The sequence below is a fragment of the Echeneis naucrates genome, chromosome 5 (assembly GCF_900963305.1).
Source record: "Echeneis naucrates chromosome 5, fEcheNa1.1, whole genome shotgun sequence".
NCBI classification, from domain to species: domain Eukaryota; kingdom Metazoa; phylum Chordata; class Actinopteri; order Carangiformes; family Echeneidae; genus Echeneis; species Echeneis naucrates.
In genome coordinates, this window is record NC_042515.1 from 17,552,118 (window position 1) to 17,565,874 (window position 13,757).

The 13,757-nt window shown below is 41.4% G+C and overlaps 1 protein-coding gene across 2 annotated transcripts; it reads left to right on the forward strand.

The window, feature by feature from the left end:
• Window positions 1-2,991: 2,991 nt before the first annotated feature.
• On the forward strand, window positions 2,992-4,653 carry LOC115043631 (transmembrane protein 233). 2 transcript variants are annotated; one of them, XM_029502258.1, is made up of 3 exons: window positions 2,992-3,338; window positions 3,837-3,971; window positions 4,349-4,653. In XM_029502258.1, the coding sequence occupies exons 1-3, from the start codon at window positions 3,159-3,161 to the stop codon at window positions 4,358-4,360; spliced, it is 327 nt and encodes a 108-aa protein (XP_029358118.1). In that variant the 5' UTR covers window positions 2,992-3,158; the 3' UTR covers window positions 4,361-4,653. The 2 variants fall into 2 exon arrangements, with proteins under 2 accessions (XP_029358118.1, XP_029358117.1); XM_029502257.1 differs by lacking the exon at window positions 4,349-4,653 and having other exon boundaries at window positions 3,837-4,331.
• The last annotated feature ends 9,104 nt before the right edge of the window (window positions 4,654-13,757 follow it).

Sequence of the window (13,757 nt, forward strand, 5' to 3'; positions counted from 1 at the left end):
TAAAGCAATGTTTTTATGTCTTCCTGTAAGATATTGTACATAGACGTTGGGGTGAGGGGGTGGGGGTGGAGGGGTTACTGAACCGGCTGGCATGCCATTGGTTGGTTTGGAAAGGGTTAACAGCAGGATGTCATCTACTACTTTGTGTGGTCATCTCACTACTCTTATCTGTATGCATATGTGCTATATGTGTACGTCGTTGGCCAGTCTGCTCCAGCGTTGCTTCAGTGACAATAACTGCTGAGAACCTCTGGGAGTTTTTCTGGCACGTTTGTTTCGTTTTTTTCTTTTCTTTTCACAAAGTCATGGCTTCGTTTGCTTTGCCTCTTGAAGGAAAAAGCAACTTTGACTTTATAGTTTTAACACCGTGATGAACCAGATTTCTTGCATTTTCATAAGAACTACTCCAGATTAAAATGATGAACTATGGAAGATTAACAACTGTAAACAGGAGAAATCAGGGGTTCAAAGGGTTTGGGGGTTGACTTGACTTCTTCTTTTTTGAAAATATTATATATATTTTTTTGTGCGATTCACTTCTTAATGTTTTTTTTTTTGTTGTTTATTTTCTCTTTTTTTCTTTTCAATTCTTTTATGCGGTGTTATTCACCGTAAAAACAAATGAAGGACATTCTCAGAGAAGCAATTGTAGAAAACATCACAGTCATGTTCTGTCCTCTTATCACTATTGAAGGTGCATGTGATTGCGTCTGAGTGTGTGTGAGTGAGTGTTGTGCGCCTACATCAAGGTGTAATATGGAACTACTTTTGGCAACGAAGCATTTCGATTGCCTTTTTTTGGTACTGAAAAAAAAAAAAAAAGATCGCCCTGTTCCATTTTGGCTCATCTGCTCCTCTCCCCTGCCTCCCTCCCATTTCATATTAGTTTTAATAAATTTGTGCTCCTCTGGAAACAACATATTATTATTAATATACAGTTGCTGCTCCGTGTAGTGGTGAACAGAGGGGGTTTGGGCAGGGAACCAGAAATGGAACAGGGTCTTGCTCCCAGTGGGCTCTGATACAGGACCCCAGTACAGACAGCACTGGCTGGCAGGGAAAGTAAAAAAGCTGGAACAAATTCAGCATAAAAAAAAACAAAACAAAACAAAACGAACCAAGCGGGCTGTTTGTTCAGCCTTCTTGCTGCAGCCTGTTTGATGTTCAGCACAGCAGAAAACTTCCTGGTCCAGCCAGCAGTTCCTCTGTCAGACTGCCTGGGACATGACATAAAACTACTGCTGGACACCAACACTGTAACTTTTTAACTTACAATAAAGCAATAAGTTATTTTTTACCTTACAAATGAAAATAGTACTATTATTGGTAATAGCAGACGACGTGTGGATAATTCTGCGGCATTAAGACTTATTTTCAGAAAAAAAAAAAGAAACTATATTTTTCTGTTTTGAGATCCTGTTCCCCTTGTATATTGATTTTAACAATGTCTTTTTGTTGTGTTGATGTAAGGAAAAGGGCCAATGCTTTGAATGGAGCTTGTAGCTCTACATGAGCTCGGTTAAAGTTTTAAGTTTTGGGCTGTCCTCTGCCAAGCTTTACAGCAATGCTTTTATTTTTTTTCCTTGTTTTTTTTTCTGACAATTTCAATTTTAAAATCCTAATAAATTATTCTAAATCATTTGACTGTAATTTGACTTTGATTTTAACTTAAAGATAGTGACTTCAGGGTTTGATACATTTGTGGCTTTCAAAGGTGGGAATGAATGCAGCGACAGTCTTTAAGTAAAGGCTGATTTTGTGCATATCTGATTTCTAGACTTCCAATTATTGCCTGTTTCAACCTGTATAAAAAGTCTTAGCTGTGTGTGAAATGTCAGTGAGCATAGCAGGTTAGAAAGTCAATTTTATTCATTCATTCATTCATCTTTTGCCGCTTATCTGTTTCTGGGTAACAGGGATTTTCTGGAGCCAATCCCAGCTCACTCTGGACGAGGGACCGGGTCACCCTGGACAGGTCAACAGTCCATCACCACCAGTGCTGCTCATAAAGTGACGTTTTTTTTTTTATTCCCATGCAGCCGGCAAAATTCCACACAAACCATTTGCTCTTTATTCGGCTCAGTAACTTGTGAAAACGATTCACTGTTGATTGTTTGTTTGGTCTGACTGGTCTCAAACGATGAACATTAATTGCAATTGGGTTCATTGAGAGGTTACACTACACTACAAACTTGCAAAAATGGCACAACTTGGTACTTTGAAAGATTCCACAATCATAAAATATTTTGTAGCATTGGGGCTTTAAGGACTGGGGACATTCAATCCCCGATCCCTGCTCTGCTCTGGCCCCTTCCCTGACCCCTCGTGACCCTTTGCCATGCCGACAAGCCTCCATCATGGCTTGCATGCCTCTGCCGCTAACACCAGGGAGGAGTTTGGTACGAGAGTCTGGTGTGCATTACTTGTTTTGAGCCATGCTAGCTGCACATCTGAAGGGACTGCAATACCAATCTGCCTGTCGGTCCATCAACTGATCCCCCGCAGAGGTCCAGACTGAAATCTCTGCTATTTAGTGGATTGTCTACACATTTATTCAAACATTCACATGGTGTGATCATCAGACAATCACTAATGACACTGCAAGCAAAGTTTAAGCCGTGAAATGCCCGTTATGGACCGTGTTTTCATCTGCCCTGAACGGAAGTGTGACAGTTTAGAGACGACCACAGATAGATGACGACGTTAACGATACAGCAGTGTGTATCAGTGTGTGCACTGAACTGGATTAACAACATTCAAACACATTACACAGCAGCGTTGTGTCGAGGAGGCTCATTTCCATGTATCAGCATGTTTTGTGTTTGTGTACCATGCCAGCAGCAGTAAACAGTCTGATCCTTCACACTTCCACTCAGGGCAGTGTCCTGGATGGAGGCCAGCAGGGTTACTGATCCTGTCCTCTTGGCCACCTCTCTCCTGCTCCCCTCTCTCCCTACAAACTTCATTTTTTTCCAGCTTTGAAAGGCGACTAGAACCAGCACACAGCATAACGGATGTCCTAACCAGACTTTCAAACATTTTCTTGTTAAAAGTTCGAGGTCAGCCTCTCAAGTCGGACGTTTTGCTTCTCTCAGGTTCTGCTTTTTTCCACCCTTTTTAGGTTTTTCTTTAACCTCTGACTATATTTCATTAGTACAATGGCTCTTGGAGTCTTAAATTCAGAAGTGAAAAGTTCCCTTTATGGGAGTGCGTTTTTTGGTTCTGCAGAGGAGCAGGAGCCGCCACCTCCACTCCGGAGCTACCTGTGTTTGACTATTTTCACCTGCTTTTGTCCTGCATATCCCGTCAACATTGTGGCTCTGGTCTTCACCATCATGGTAAGCGCCGGCTACATCTAACTTGGGAGAAAAGTTCAGTCAGTGAAACAGAACTGTGCTTTGGTTACAGTGTTCTAACATGTTGTGTTGTGGATGAATATGTTGGACACTAAGATGTAACCCAGTCACACACACCTGCTCTGCTCGTCAAAGTAAACTTACTTGAGCTTCCATTTTGGAAAATGAAACTAAATTTCCACATCGCCCAGTGATGATCTGAACATTCAGTTAACGGCCAAACCCCAAACTAGACTGTTGACACCGTGTTCTCACAGCAGAATGGGAATCTGCCCTTTTTCTTGTTGTGCCAACGTTTTAAAGAAAATAATGTGACGATGGAGAAGCTCCTGTAGATATTTTAAACGTTCAAACTAATTATCTTCAAAACTGAGCAAATGCTTTGTGTGTTTGTTTGTTTTTTTAATTACTGCTGTTTTTAAAATAAACATTTTAAACTTCATTGCATGAGTTTTCTTACAGTGCTGTCTTACTCTCTAGTCTAGAAAGAGTTATTATCAGGGTGACTATGACGGGTCCAGGCGGCTGGGCAGGAACGCTCTCTATGTTGCTATCGCCTCCATCATCATTGGCCTTGTCATCATTGCCATCACCTGCATTGTCCATTTTACCACAGTAAGGCCTCTTTTTGGCAGCAAAGCCCTCTTTTGTTCGCACTCACACAGCCGCAGTGCCTCAACACAGCCTGAGCTGCAGGTCGAAGGCCATTCTTCCACTGTAAAACTAATGCATCTCACAATTAGGAGGGTGTTGCTCACTTTTATGGAGATTTGTGCCATCCTTATTCTGAGAACAGAGAGAAGCAATATCTTTCCTTGTGGTTTCGGACATAAAACAGATTTGCTGTACGCAGAATTCCCTGGAAATCTGTGTTAAAAGATCCATTACTAAGACAAGACATAAACCTCAAACGTTTTTATAACAGATGATCAAACATAAGGCTGCCCATGATGTGAAAGTACTCGGTTTAACATATTTTCTCAATGTTCCAGGCGAATTTTTAGCACCGTGGAAGTGGACAGATGGAGAAAGACCCTCAGCCTGACAGAAAACTCTCTGTAGGTCTGTGGATGGAAACAGGTGGTTGGTTTGTGCCATCTGCTGATGAAAGGACAATCTGTACATCACTCGCTTTCACTATGTTTCCTGTTCTTTATACAGACATTCAAGTTCTATAAAATGTGAGGAATGTACCCGACCTTTCAGGAATGCTATGAATGAAAATGGCAGCTTTCTCCGAGTGTGCAGAAAATCCACAGGTCCATCAGGTTGTGTTGCCCTTTGTTTCAAAATATAATTTCACCTTTTTTTTTTTTTTTTTTTTTTTAAATTTTGTTAAATTAATAAATTAATTCCAATAATGATAATAATAATAATAGTACCCAGATAAGTGGATGAAGGTGGATGGATGGATGGATAATTTATTATACTGTGTATTGAGTGTTTGTGGTAACAAATAAAATAAATTTATATCTGACAAATGTTTCTTGGGCTTTTTCTTTTCACTTCCTACATAGCATCTCTAACACATTCGTACAAACATGATTCTTATTCTTGGTTGTAAGAACCAGAGACAGACTGTCCATTGATTTCAATATCAATCTTTAGCATTTTTAGGTGAAATTAGAAGCAGGTGTGTTTCATCCTGTTATTTTTCACTCTGTTTAGGACCGACCATCAACCATAGTCTGGCTCCAATCTGGACCAAATAAGGCATCGAACCCATCACATTAACGTAAACACAAAATTCAGATCATGTAACTTCTCTGCGACGCTCTTTACAGCTGCTGCGTATTTTATTCTCGCATCTACAACTCTGTTTTTGATGACTCACCCACTGAGTAATTTTTTTAAATTAGAATTCAAAGGATTTTTTGAAACATTTCACTTTCTCCCCGGCTCCACTCTGCTTGAACCTTGATCCCCTGGGTCATTTTCCTGTATTTTGATATGTCACAGCTTGTCCCTGACTAAATATAGCAAATTTCCCGTCTGCATTGCAAGTTGTCCAGCGTGTCACATGGTCAGCAAGCACAACCGACTCTGTTGTGAGGGAACTGAAACATGTGAAAAGTGCCATAAAAAGGTGGGAGGAAATAAAGAGATGATTCAGACAAGTTCAAACAGCAGGGTCCTGATCTTTTGTGTGCATTCCGACTCATCTCATAACTCATCTCAGTTGTTTTTATTGTTGCTGCTGGACAACAACACTTTCAGGGCTTTGATTCATTTCGCATCTTTCTTTGCTATAACAACGCTGTTCATGCACCCTGAGGACATAATGAATTACACATACATGCTCTACATGAAACAGAGTGCACTGCCCCCCCCCACATATTTGATTTGCACTATGAGCCTTTCTTGTCAAACCAATTTTCAGAATGCAGGTGTAATTTCAAGCAGTGCCTCTGATGTAACAGGCCTGCTGCCAAGTTTCGGCAGTCGTTGTAATGCACTTGGACAAATTAGCTTTGTAGTAATCTTGTACTATTATATCCCATTACTTGAAAGAGAATTGCAGTGTGTTTGTAGTGCCACCACTTTCATGTTGTACCAAAGCAAAACTCCAAAGAAGAAAAATGAAACAAGTGCTGGGTTCATGCTACTTGAAAGCACAAACCAGAAACAGATAAGATTATCACACAATAAAACTAGAGTTTGTGAGAGGAAACTCATTAACTCACAATATTGTGATGCTCCTTTGAATTGAAATTTTCAAACAAAGGTTATTAACGTAGTTTTCATTCATTTATTTTTGTTGCCTTAAAGACAGGTTTGGCAGGTTTCCAGCTCGGTGAAACAGCTAGTTTTGTGTTTCACCTCAACGACAGTCAATTCATTTTCAGCATCAGCTCCCCTGAAGCTGTGGAGTTGAGTTGTGATAGACCCAGAGAGCCCTCCGTCACTCAAATGAAGTACTCATAACTAGGCCACTAGCACCAGCCCATGTGAACGTATCCCATGACACATTCCTCCCAGGGAGGTGCAGTTTGATCCAGGTCGGATACATGAAAGAAGATAACTGTGGGAATGATTCAGAGCAGGAGCAGGGCAACATAAATATGCATTTACCTGATAGCACAAAACCAAACATGGATTCACTTTTCTATAATGCTGCATTCGATTTTTTACATACAGATGTTTGCCCTGAAAGCTTTGTCAGCCAAAGCTGGAGGCGAAAGCAAATAAATGTGATTTGATTTGGAAAAGCTAGATGTATGACCGCCTCAGAGAAATGCTACAGGGAAGAGCGTTCACAAAACGGTAGCCCGTTTACAGACAGTGATCTACCAGACATGGTGCGACACTACCATTCATTGAGACTTTGATTTCTGGGTGCCTTGGTGGTGTATGATTTAAATGCACTCCTCTTTTAGCTCTGTTTTTGGTCTCCACTGACTGAAAAGAAAAAAACAAAAGAAAACTAAAAACTGCTGATCCCAGTGCACTGCGTATACAGAGGTATTTGGCCGGCTGCCTCAGGGAGCAGTGCTACAGCTGTGAGGGTGAACTGACACACTCGAACTGCTCGCCTTCAAACACCAAAGCAACAAGCTAAAAGACGCCAACAGCCGAAGCTAGCTGCATAGTTTACACTCACCCAACAAATACTTGCTGGTTACATCATCACAACGGTTAGATGGTATTGTGATATTAATTATCAGCGAGGAGCAGCAGGATACTTCAGCAGAACTCATGTCTGCTGATGGTGATGCAGTGAGTCAGGTCGAAACCTCACCACACATTTTTGCCTGTCACGGCCGTGCTCCTCCCTCTGTACTGAAAATGTTAACACAGTATTTTCCATGCACATCTACACTGATATTACGTATGTCGACTCAAGTCACTGACCTCCAGAGATGGTGCGACCTGCTGATTGTAGCAGCTGCTAATCACAGTTTAACTGGACATTTGTCAAGACAAACATGGCTAATATTATGTGAAAGAATTCCATTAGGCAGGGTGTAACATGCTAACATGAAATTAGAATTCCAATTGAAATGTCACTGTTGTCACATTGTTTTGTAACCATGCAGCTTTTATTATCTTTTACTGTTCACTGTAACCTGCAAGAGGTGCATTTCTAACCTGCTGCAGTTTGTCCTGCGCGTGACAGGACTGACCTTTGAAAACACGTGCTAGAAAAATCATTTCCACAAACTGGGTCATGACTGTGGGCCATGCACATTAGAACAGCATGATCCATCTCGCAGTGCAAATAGTTGACACACAAATTAAATAATGGCTGTGTTAGACGTAATGGCCACAAAAGGACTACAAGCAGAGAAACTTTGCGATGTGGACTGAGCTCAGCTGGCCTGAATTCCTGCTGTGTCATCAAACACATTTGACACTCAGAGCAACACAGGCTGAATGCGAAGCATGAATTAGTAACCAAATGAGCATTTATAAGCTATTGCTGTGAAAGGGTATCTAGTGAAGTGTGCTTATTAAAGGCTGGTGTGTGTATTTGCTCAGACAGCGGACAATAGATCAGGTCTTAATGTTTATTCATATTCTGAGTTAGAGAAAAATAACATTTTATATAAATTAATGTGCGATCAAATTAAAATCATGTAAATATCCAACTATGCTAAAGGTGTTTGGAAAAAGGAGACGAAGCAATCATAAATCTTAAACTCTCACCACGTTGAACAAATGGCTCCATACGCAGGAGAGGACAGAGAGGCATAAATGAAAAGTAAATTGATAGTGAAGAAGAATTTAAGAAACAGCTATGAGTCTTTAAGTATAATTCCACGTAGCTGGATTGTTGGTAAATTTCTTGAACACAACTAGTCTCACATGATGTCGGGCATAGACAGCAGCATTTCAGACAATCTGTTTTTCTGTGCTAGCAGAGCGATCTCTAGCAGATGTCAATGTGGAACTGGATGAACATTTTTATTTTGAAATTAAAAAAACAAAAGCAAAATGAAAAGTTGATCACACACATCAACCTGGAGCTGCCACAGCTGTTTAACTCTCTCGTCAGGGATTTAGATATGCATTTGGATTTATGGAAACTAGATGACTCATGAACGTGTAAGAAGCCATTTTCTGCCCCTCTAGATGTGGAAACATTATTTCTACCTTTCCCTCCATCTTTGCCTCTGCGATTGCACCTTCTTATCAGAATATTTGCCACAGCCATTGTGTGATAACACTGTCACAGGTTATCTGTCTGTGTTCTTGGGTAACATTGGATCTTTTACTTATGAAACACTGACCAAGCTTGGTCCATGGTGTAACTGTTGACTTCAGACATTAATTTAAAAGATATTATTAGCAGGTGTTAAGTTTGCTTCTCTCACACACGCCCAGAGGAAAGCTGCAGATTCTTGGTCTTGGTTTGTCTGTGAAACTTGTTAGTCGACCACAATGTTTTCCGCAGGAATGGTTTCACCCTGAGATTGTTCCACACTGCCAGTAATGATATTTCTGGCCTGTAGAGGGGCCTCAAGCAAAAATGGTCCTGGGTGGCCCAGCGCCGGTCCAGTGTCCCACTACATTAAAGCATAAAGAGATCTGGATTGTCTATTCTTTGTTATCAGTGACAGCAAGACATAAGTTACCAACAGCTCTGCTTGTTTGAGACTGAACTAAGGTGACATTGGGGTAAATGGATTAGTAAAACATATTTTAGGCCTCTGAAATGGTTAAAGCTGCCGAATGAATTGTTGTTTGTGTTGGACCCTGCCAGGCTTGACGATTGCTGTACTGTCACTGTACTTGTCACGCATGTTAAAACAGCTTACTGCAAAAAAATGGATGTTGTCTCAAGCAGACTTATATAGTGACACTTTTCATCTTAAATATTTCTGCCTAGTTCAGCTGCACCTGTAACAACGTTGATCCTATGATTCTCTCTGAAAGGACAGAGTTTTGGTCTGCATTTAGATAAAAATGTTCATTTATTTGGAGTGTAATACTGACTAATACTGATCAGCTTTTGGGAAGTTATTAAGTGACTTTTCATTGCCATTTGGAAATATTTTTCATTGGCTTTCCACTTATTGAACACCAGTTCTCATCACAGTGAACATCTGTTTATTTCCTCCCTTAAATAGCACAAACTACTTGACAAAGAAAACATCACAACATCATTGTCGAGCATATTAAACTTAACACACATGCGTCAGAGAGTTTCCTTTACGACACAATATTATCTGTACTTTTCACTATTGCTGCAAAACTAACTTTTTTCAGTCCTCCTGCTTTGTCAGCTGCTTCTCACCCTTAAAGACACATCTGTACTGAAACCACCTTGTTAGCGCTTCATATAAAAGTGTTACTGGGAACGATGTGAAGCTCCCTTACATCACTTATAATACTGTGCTATTGAGCTGAGTCCTGACTGAAGACCTTGTACACTGTAGGTATAGTATAGTTTCTGTTTCCAAGTCATGAGTCTGCAAAAATGCATATTCATCATCATCGTCAAAGAAAAAGATAAAAGGCACACTATTGACTATTTAGCAGTTTTGAGAGCTGAATAACTTTGTTTTGTACTGAGGGCACGGCTTATAGGAACTACCATCCCCTTTGTTAAGCCCTACTTTGGGCGGCTGTCATAATAGCTCCCTCTGTTCAACAGCTGAAATAATTTATCTGGCCACACTTGGCACTGCGAATGCGAAGCGAAGGTCATTGTTTTGTTTTCCTGACAGGCTGCTTTTCTTCTTCTCCACAACAACCTTTACGCCCCCTCCACCTCCACCCCGCTCCTCTTGTCTGCAGCAGGAGCCCTGTGTAATTACATCTAAGCCATTTCTCTCTCCGCAACACTTGATATCACTGCTGACATCCAAAAGCACCCCCCCCCTCTCTCCCTCCCTCCCTCCCTCTCTCGCTCTGTGTCTCTGCTGTTGGAGAGCTCTCTCACAAACAAGAGTGCAGTCCTGCCTTGTCTTCAGTGGTGCCTGTAGTGCAGCAGAGCAGATGGAGAAGGAGAGGGCAGGGACGGATGGGAGAGCGGGTAAGAGCACGGTAGGCAGCTGAAGTGATATACGTGAGAGCAGAAATGGAGATGAAGAAGATGGAATATTGATGAAGAAGAAAAAATGTTGGCTGAGTCTGACTCTGTGGGGTAAGTGTGCAGCTAGCATAAACCTAAGACTTTGCTTTGGTGTTTGACAGCACAAAAAAAAAAAAAAAAAAAAAAAATCCCCAAGTCCTCGTGTCTTGGTGAGCTGAAGTTAACATGCATGCAACATGATGTTTATCTGCAAGACTGGGGGCAACCTGAGCCCCTCCAAATGTCCCAGAAATACGCAGTGATGCACAGGAGACTGTTACATCCTCACACTCATGAGGGAAGTTTTATCATGAATGAGCTCACATAGTCTCCTAAGAAGGAGAGAGCAGAAGCTCCTCTCCAGCTGAGGTGGTGAGGGCTGCACACTGGTTTGCCAACTTCCTGAAGGGATTTTATTTTGGGGTGGGGTGGGCGGGGGGGCATTATATTTGTTGTGCACAACAAACATAATGCCTGACACAGACAAGAGAATTCCCATAGCTTTAATGACACAGCACTGTTCCAATGGTCAATAAGAAGCTCATCCCAGACAGGCAGACAGTGAGCAGCGGCAGTCAGAGCTACAGAGTCTCACTGTAATAAAAATGGCCCAACATGGATTTTTCAAAATACAGAACAAAGTGCAGTTCAATAAGGAACGCATCCTTTAGTTTCCAAATACGGGACAATTCCATATTTTAAGGGACAGCTGGTAACCCTAACTGCACAACAGCCAGACCATAATGCCCTCTGACTTCATCCACCTGTCACACTGTCAGAGTTTCCCATTGCTGCCAAACAAAAATCTCCTTCCCTCCGACCTGCTGCAGCTTTGCCTTATCTGAAATGCTTTCACAGCCCAATGGGAAGAAGTCAGTGCAAACACCGTGATGGACCATTCCAACTTATATTGTTCATTCGATGCATGGGAATTCATTCTGCAAGTAAATAAAACGAAAAACGTGTGAACCTGTTTAATGCATGAAGCTTTTCTGCAATTTTTTTTTTTTTTTTTTTTTTTTTTTCAGTTAATCCATGTCAACATAGGACCAGAATCCTCATCACAATAAAATCTCAGTTCCTCCATAATTTCCTTTCTCTTGTTTTCGTCCCGTCTTTTTCAAATCCGAGCACAGCAACTGATGAAGTCTTTTCAGATTTCTTATTTTTATTTTTTGGATGGGTGCTGTTGGAGGGAATTTAAAAACATTAGACTTGATGATCACACAGTGGTCAGCATGATTCACTCAGTGCTAAGTTGTTCACATTAAAACAGCTATTCCAATGTAAATTTATGGATATGCTAATTGCCCAAATGGGAAAATAATGGGAGTGTATTTTCTATCTGGTTCTTCATATTGTGTGTCTACATTAGCATACGGCCCGTCTGTAGAGCAGATGTTAATTTGCAGGATTAGGGGCAAAGATGAGCTTGTCAAGTACACAGAGGTATATGTGGATGGGTGGGAAGGTGTGTGTGTGAAACAAAACTCATAAAGCATCGGATTAGTCACTAGATTGGGGTTTGTTTCTGTTCAGCGCACAGCAACAAGGTGCAGTTCCACTTTTGGTGTGCGGTTAAAAACTTATTGCTCATGAGGGGTCACATAGTCACAGAGTCAGGAGGATTAAGGGAAATCCATCATCATACATTAACTGTGGGTTTGCTATGATTTGGTTTGGGCCCAGTCAGAGACCCTGATACTGTCCCTTCAGAAACAGTGTGTTCCATTGGTGGAGTCGACAGTCTTTTATTGGGAAAGCATATTTCTGTGTGTGACGTACAGAGCTGAATGCTTGAAAATACAGCAGCTTATGAATATTGTCTGGTTATTTTGCAATTGTGGCTATTCAAATTGAACAAAGCTGCCCACAGGGGAGCCGGTTTGCATAATGGTGCTTTTGAAAATGCACATTACTTCAACAACAGACTACACATACAGCTTACATCTTCTGCTTTCAGGTGACTGTAATATGCCTGAGGGAAAAAAGCTTTCATATAGAAGGCACAGCAGATGCTGCAAAGAATGAGATAATCATGTATGGCTGGCTGACCATCCATCGTGTCTGGATGAATTGATTTGCCCTGTGCGAAAATGAGATATAAACATAAATAATTAGCCAGCAGTCTCTCTTAGTGGTAGAATATTTCCTCAAATTTTTTAAGCTTCAAGGATGTCTGTCTCTTGGGTTCTGAGCTGTAGGGCAGGAACTCACTTTTCTAACTATGTGCCAGCTGACAGCAGGTTTTCATTCCAACCAAACGTGCCAGCCACTCATGAGGACTTGGAGGAGAGCAGGAGGATTCATTAGTAAAATCACCTGCTGCGGTCGTCGGTGGGAATAAAAACCTGCAGCCTGGTGACATTCGGTCGACACACTTTATATTGCTCCACAAGGCTTAATGGAGAAAATGGGCTGACAAATTGCAAAGATGATGTGATCTGTTTCTCATCTCTGACATAATTTCTTCTGTCATACAGAAGCAGAGTCAAACTGACCCAATAATATAACTCATGAAGATTTATATGTTAACTGACTGACGCATGGCTTGTTTTTATGTCCCATTTTAAGCTATGCTGACTGTTCTTTTTGTTCCTTTTTACAGACACTGGAAGGACTTGGAAATGCAAACAGTGCTTTGATAGATGACTACAAAATCAGCATTGCCAAAAAGTGCTGGGGAAATCATCTATATGGCAGACTGGTGGTGTGCCACCTTAAAGAAACTAAAATGAAAATTAGAGCCATGAGGAGTGAACAGTCACCTCTGAAGTGAGAGGTATGAACAGACTTTGCTGCAGTTAATTGATCTAAATATTTAGAAAAATCAAATGTGCACCGTGCCAAGGAACACTCTCCCTTTCATAGTCCCAAAATATAATGCTGTATATAATATACAGTCCAAAACTTTAATCTAGGGACATGTGCACTCATAATTCAATGGATTCAAGCTTCTACTCCTAAATCAACGCATACAACACGCAAAATCTCCCTCATAGTGAATTAAGGACAACATGAAAACGACGTAAAGTTTTATATCTAAACTGACTGACTCTGGACACTCAGTCCACTGTTCATGATGGAATCTGAGGAAAGCTCAACAAGCCTGTCCACAGCTGCGTTGGTGGCTATAGCCTGTAACACATTGGTTGCTATCCTCCTGCTCCTCCTCTGTCTAATCCTCTACCGAGCCTGCAGGGTTCCCTCTGCCCCAGAGACTCTGCCAGTGCTGGCTCCCAGTGAAGAGGCCACCCAGAAGATGAATGAGCACAAGTACCTGTTGACCCCCTGACTGCAGTGGGCCGCTCCACAGAACAGGGCACTGAGGGAGCTCTGAGCCTGACTGCAAGCAATAAGCTGACTTGTTCACAGTTCTGGGA

Bases quoted from the DNA above. Each gene is read 5' to 3' on its own strand.
- LOC115043631 (XM_029502257.1), top strand. From the start codon at position 3,159: ATGGCTCTTGGAGTCTTAAATTCAGAAGTGAAAAGTTCCCTTTATGGG. The intron at 3,339-3,836 runs GTAAGCGCCGGC...CTTACTCTCTAG, and splicing joins CTCTGGTCTTCACCATCATG to TCTAGAAAGAGTTATTATCA.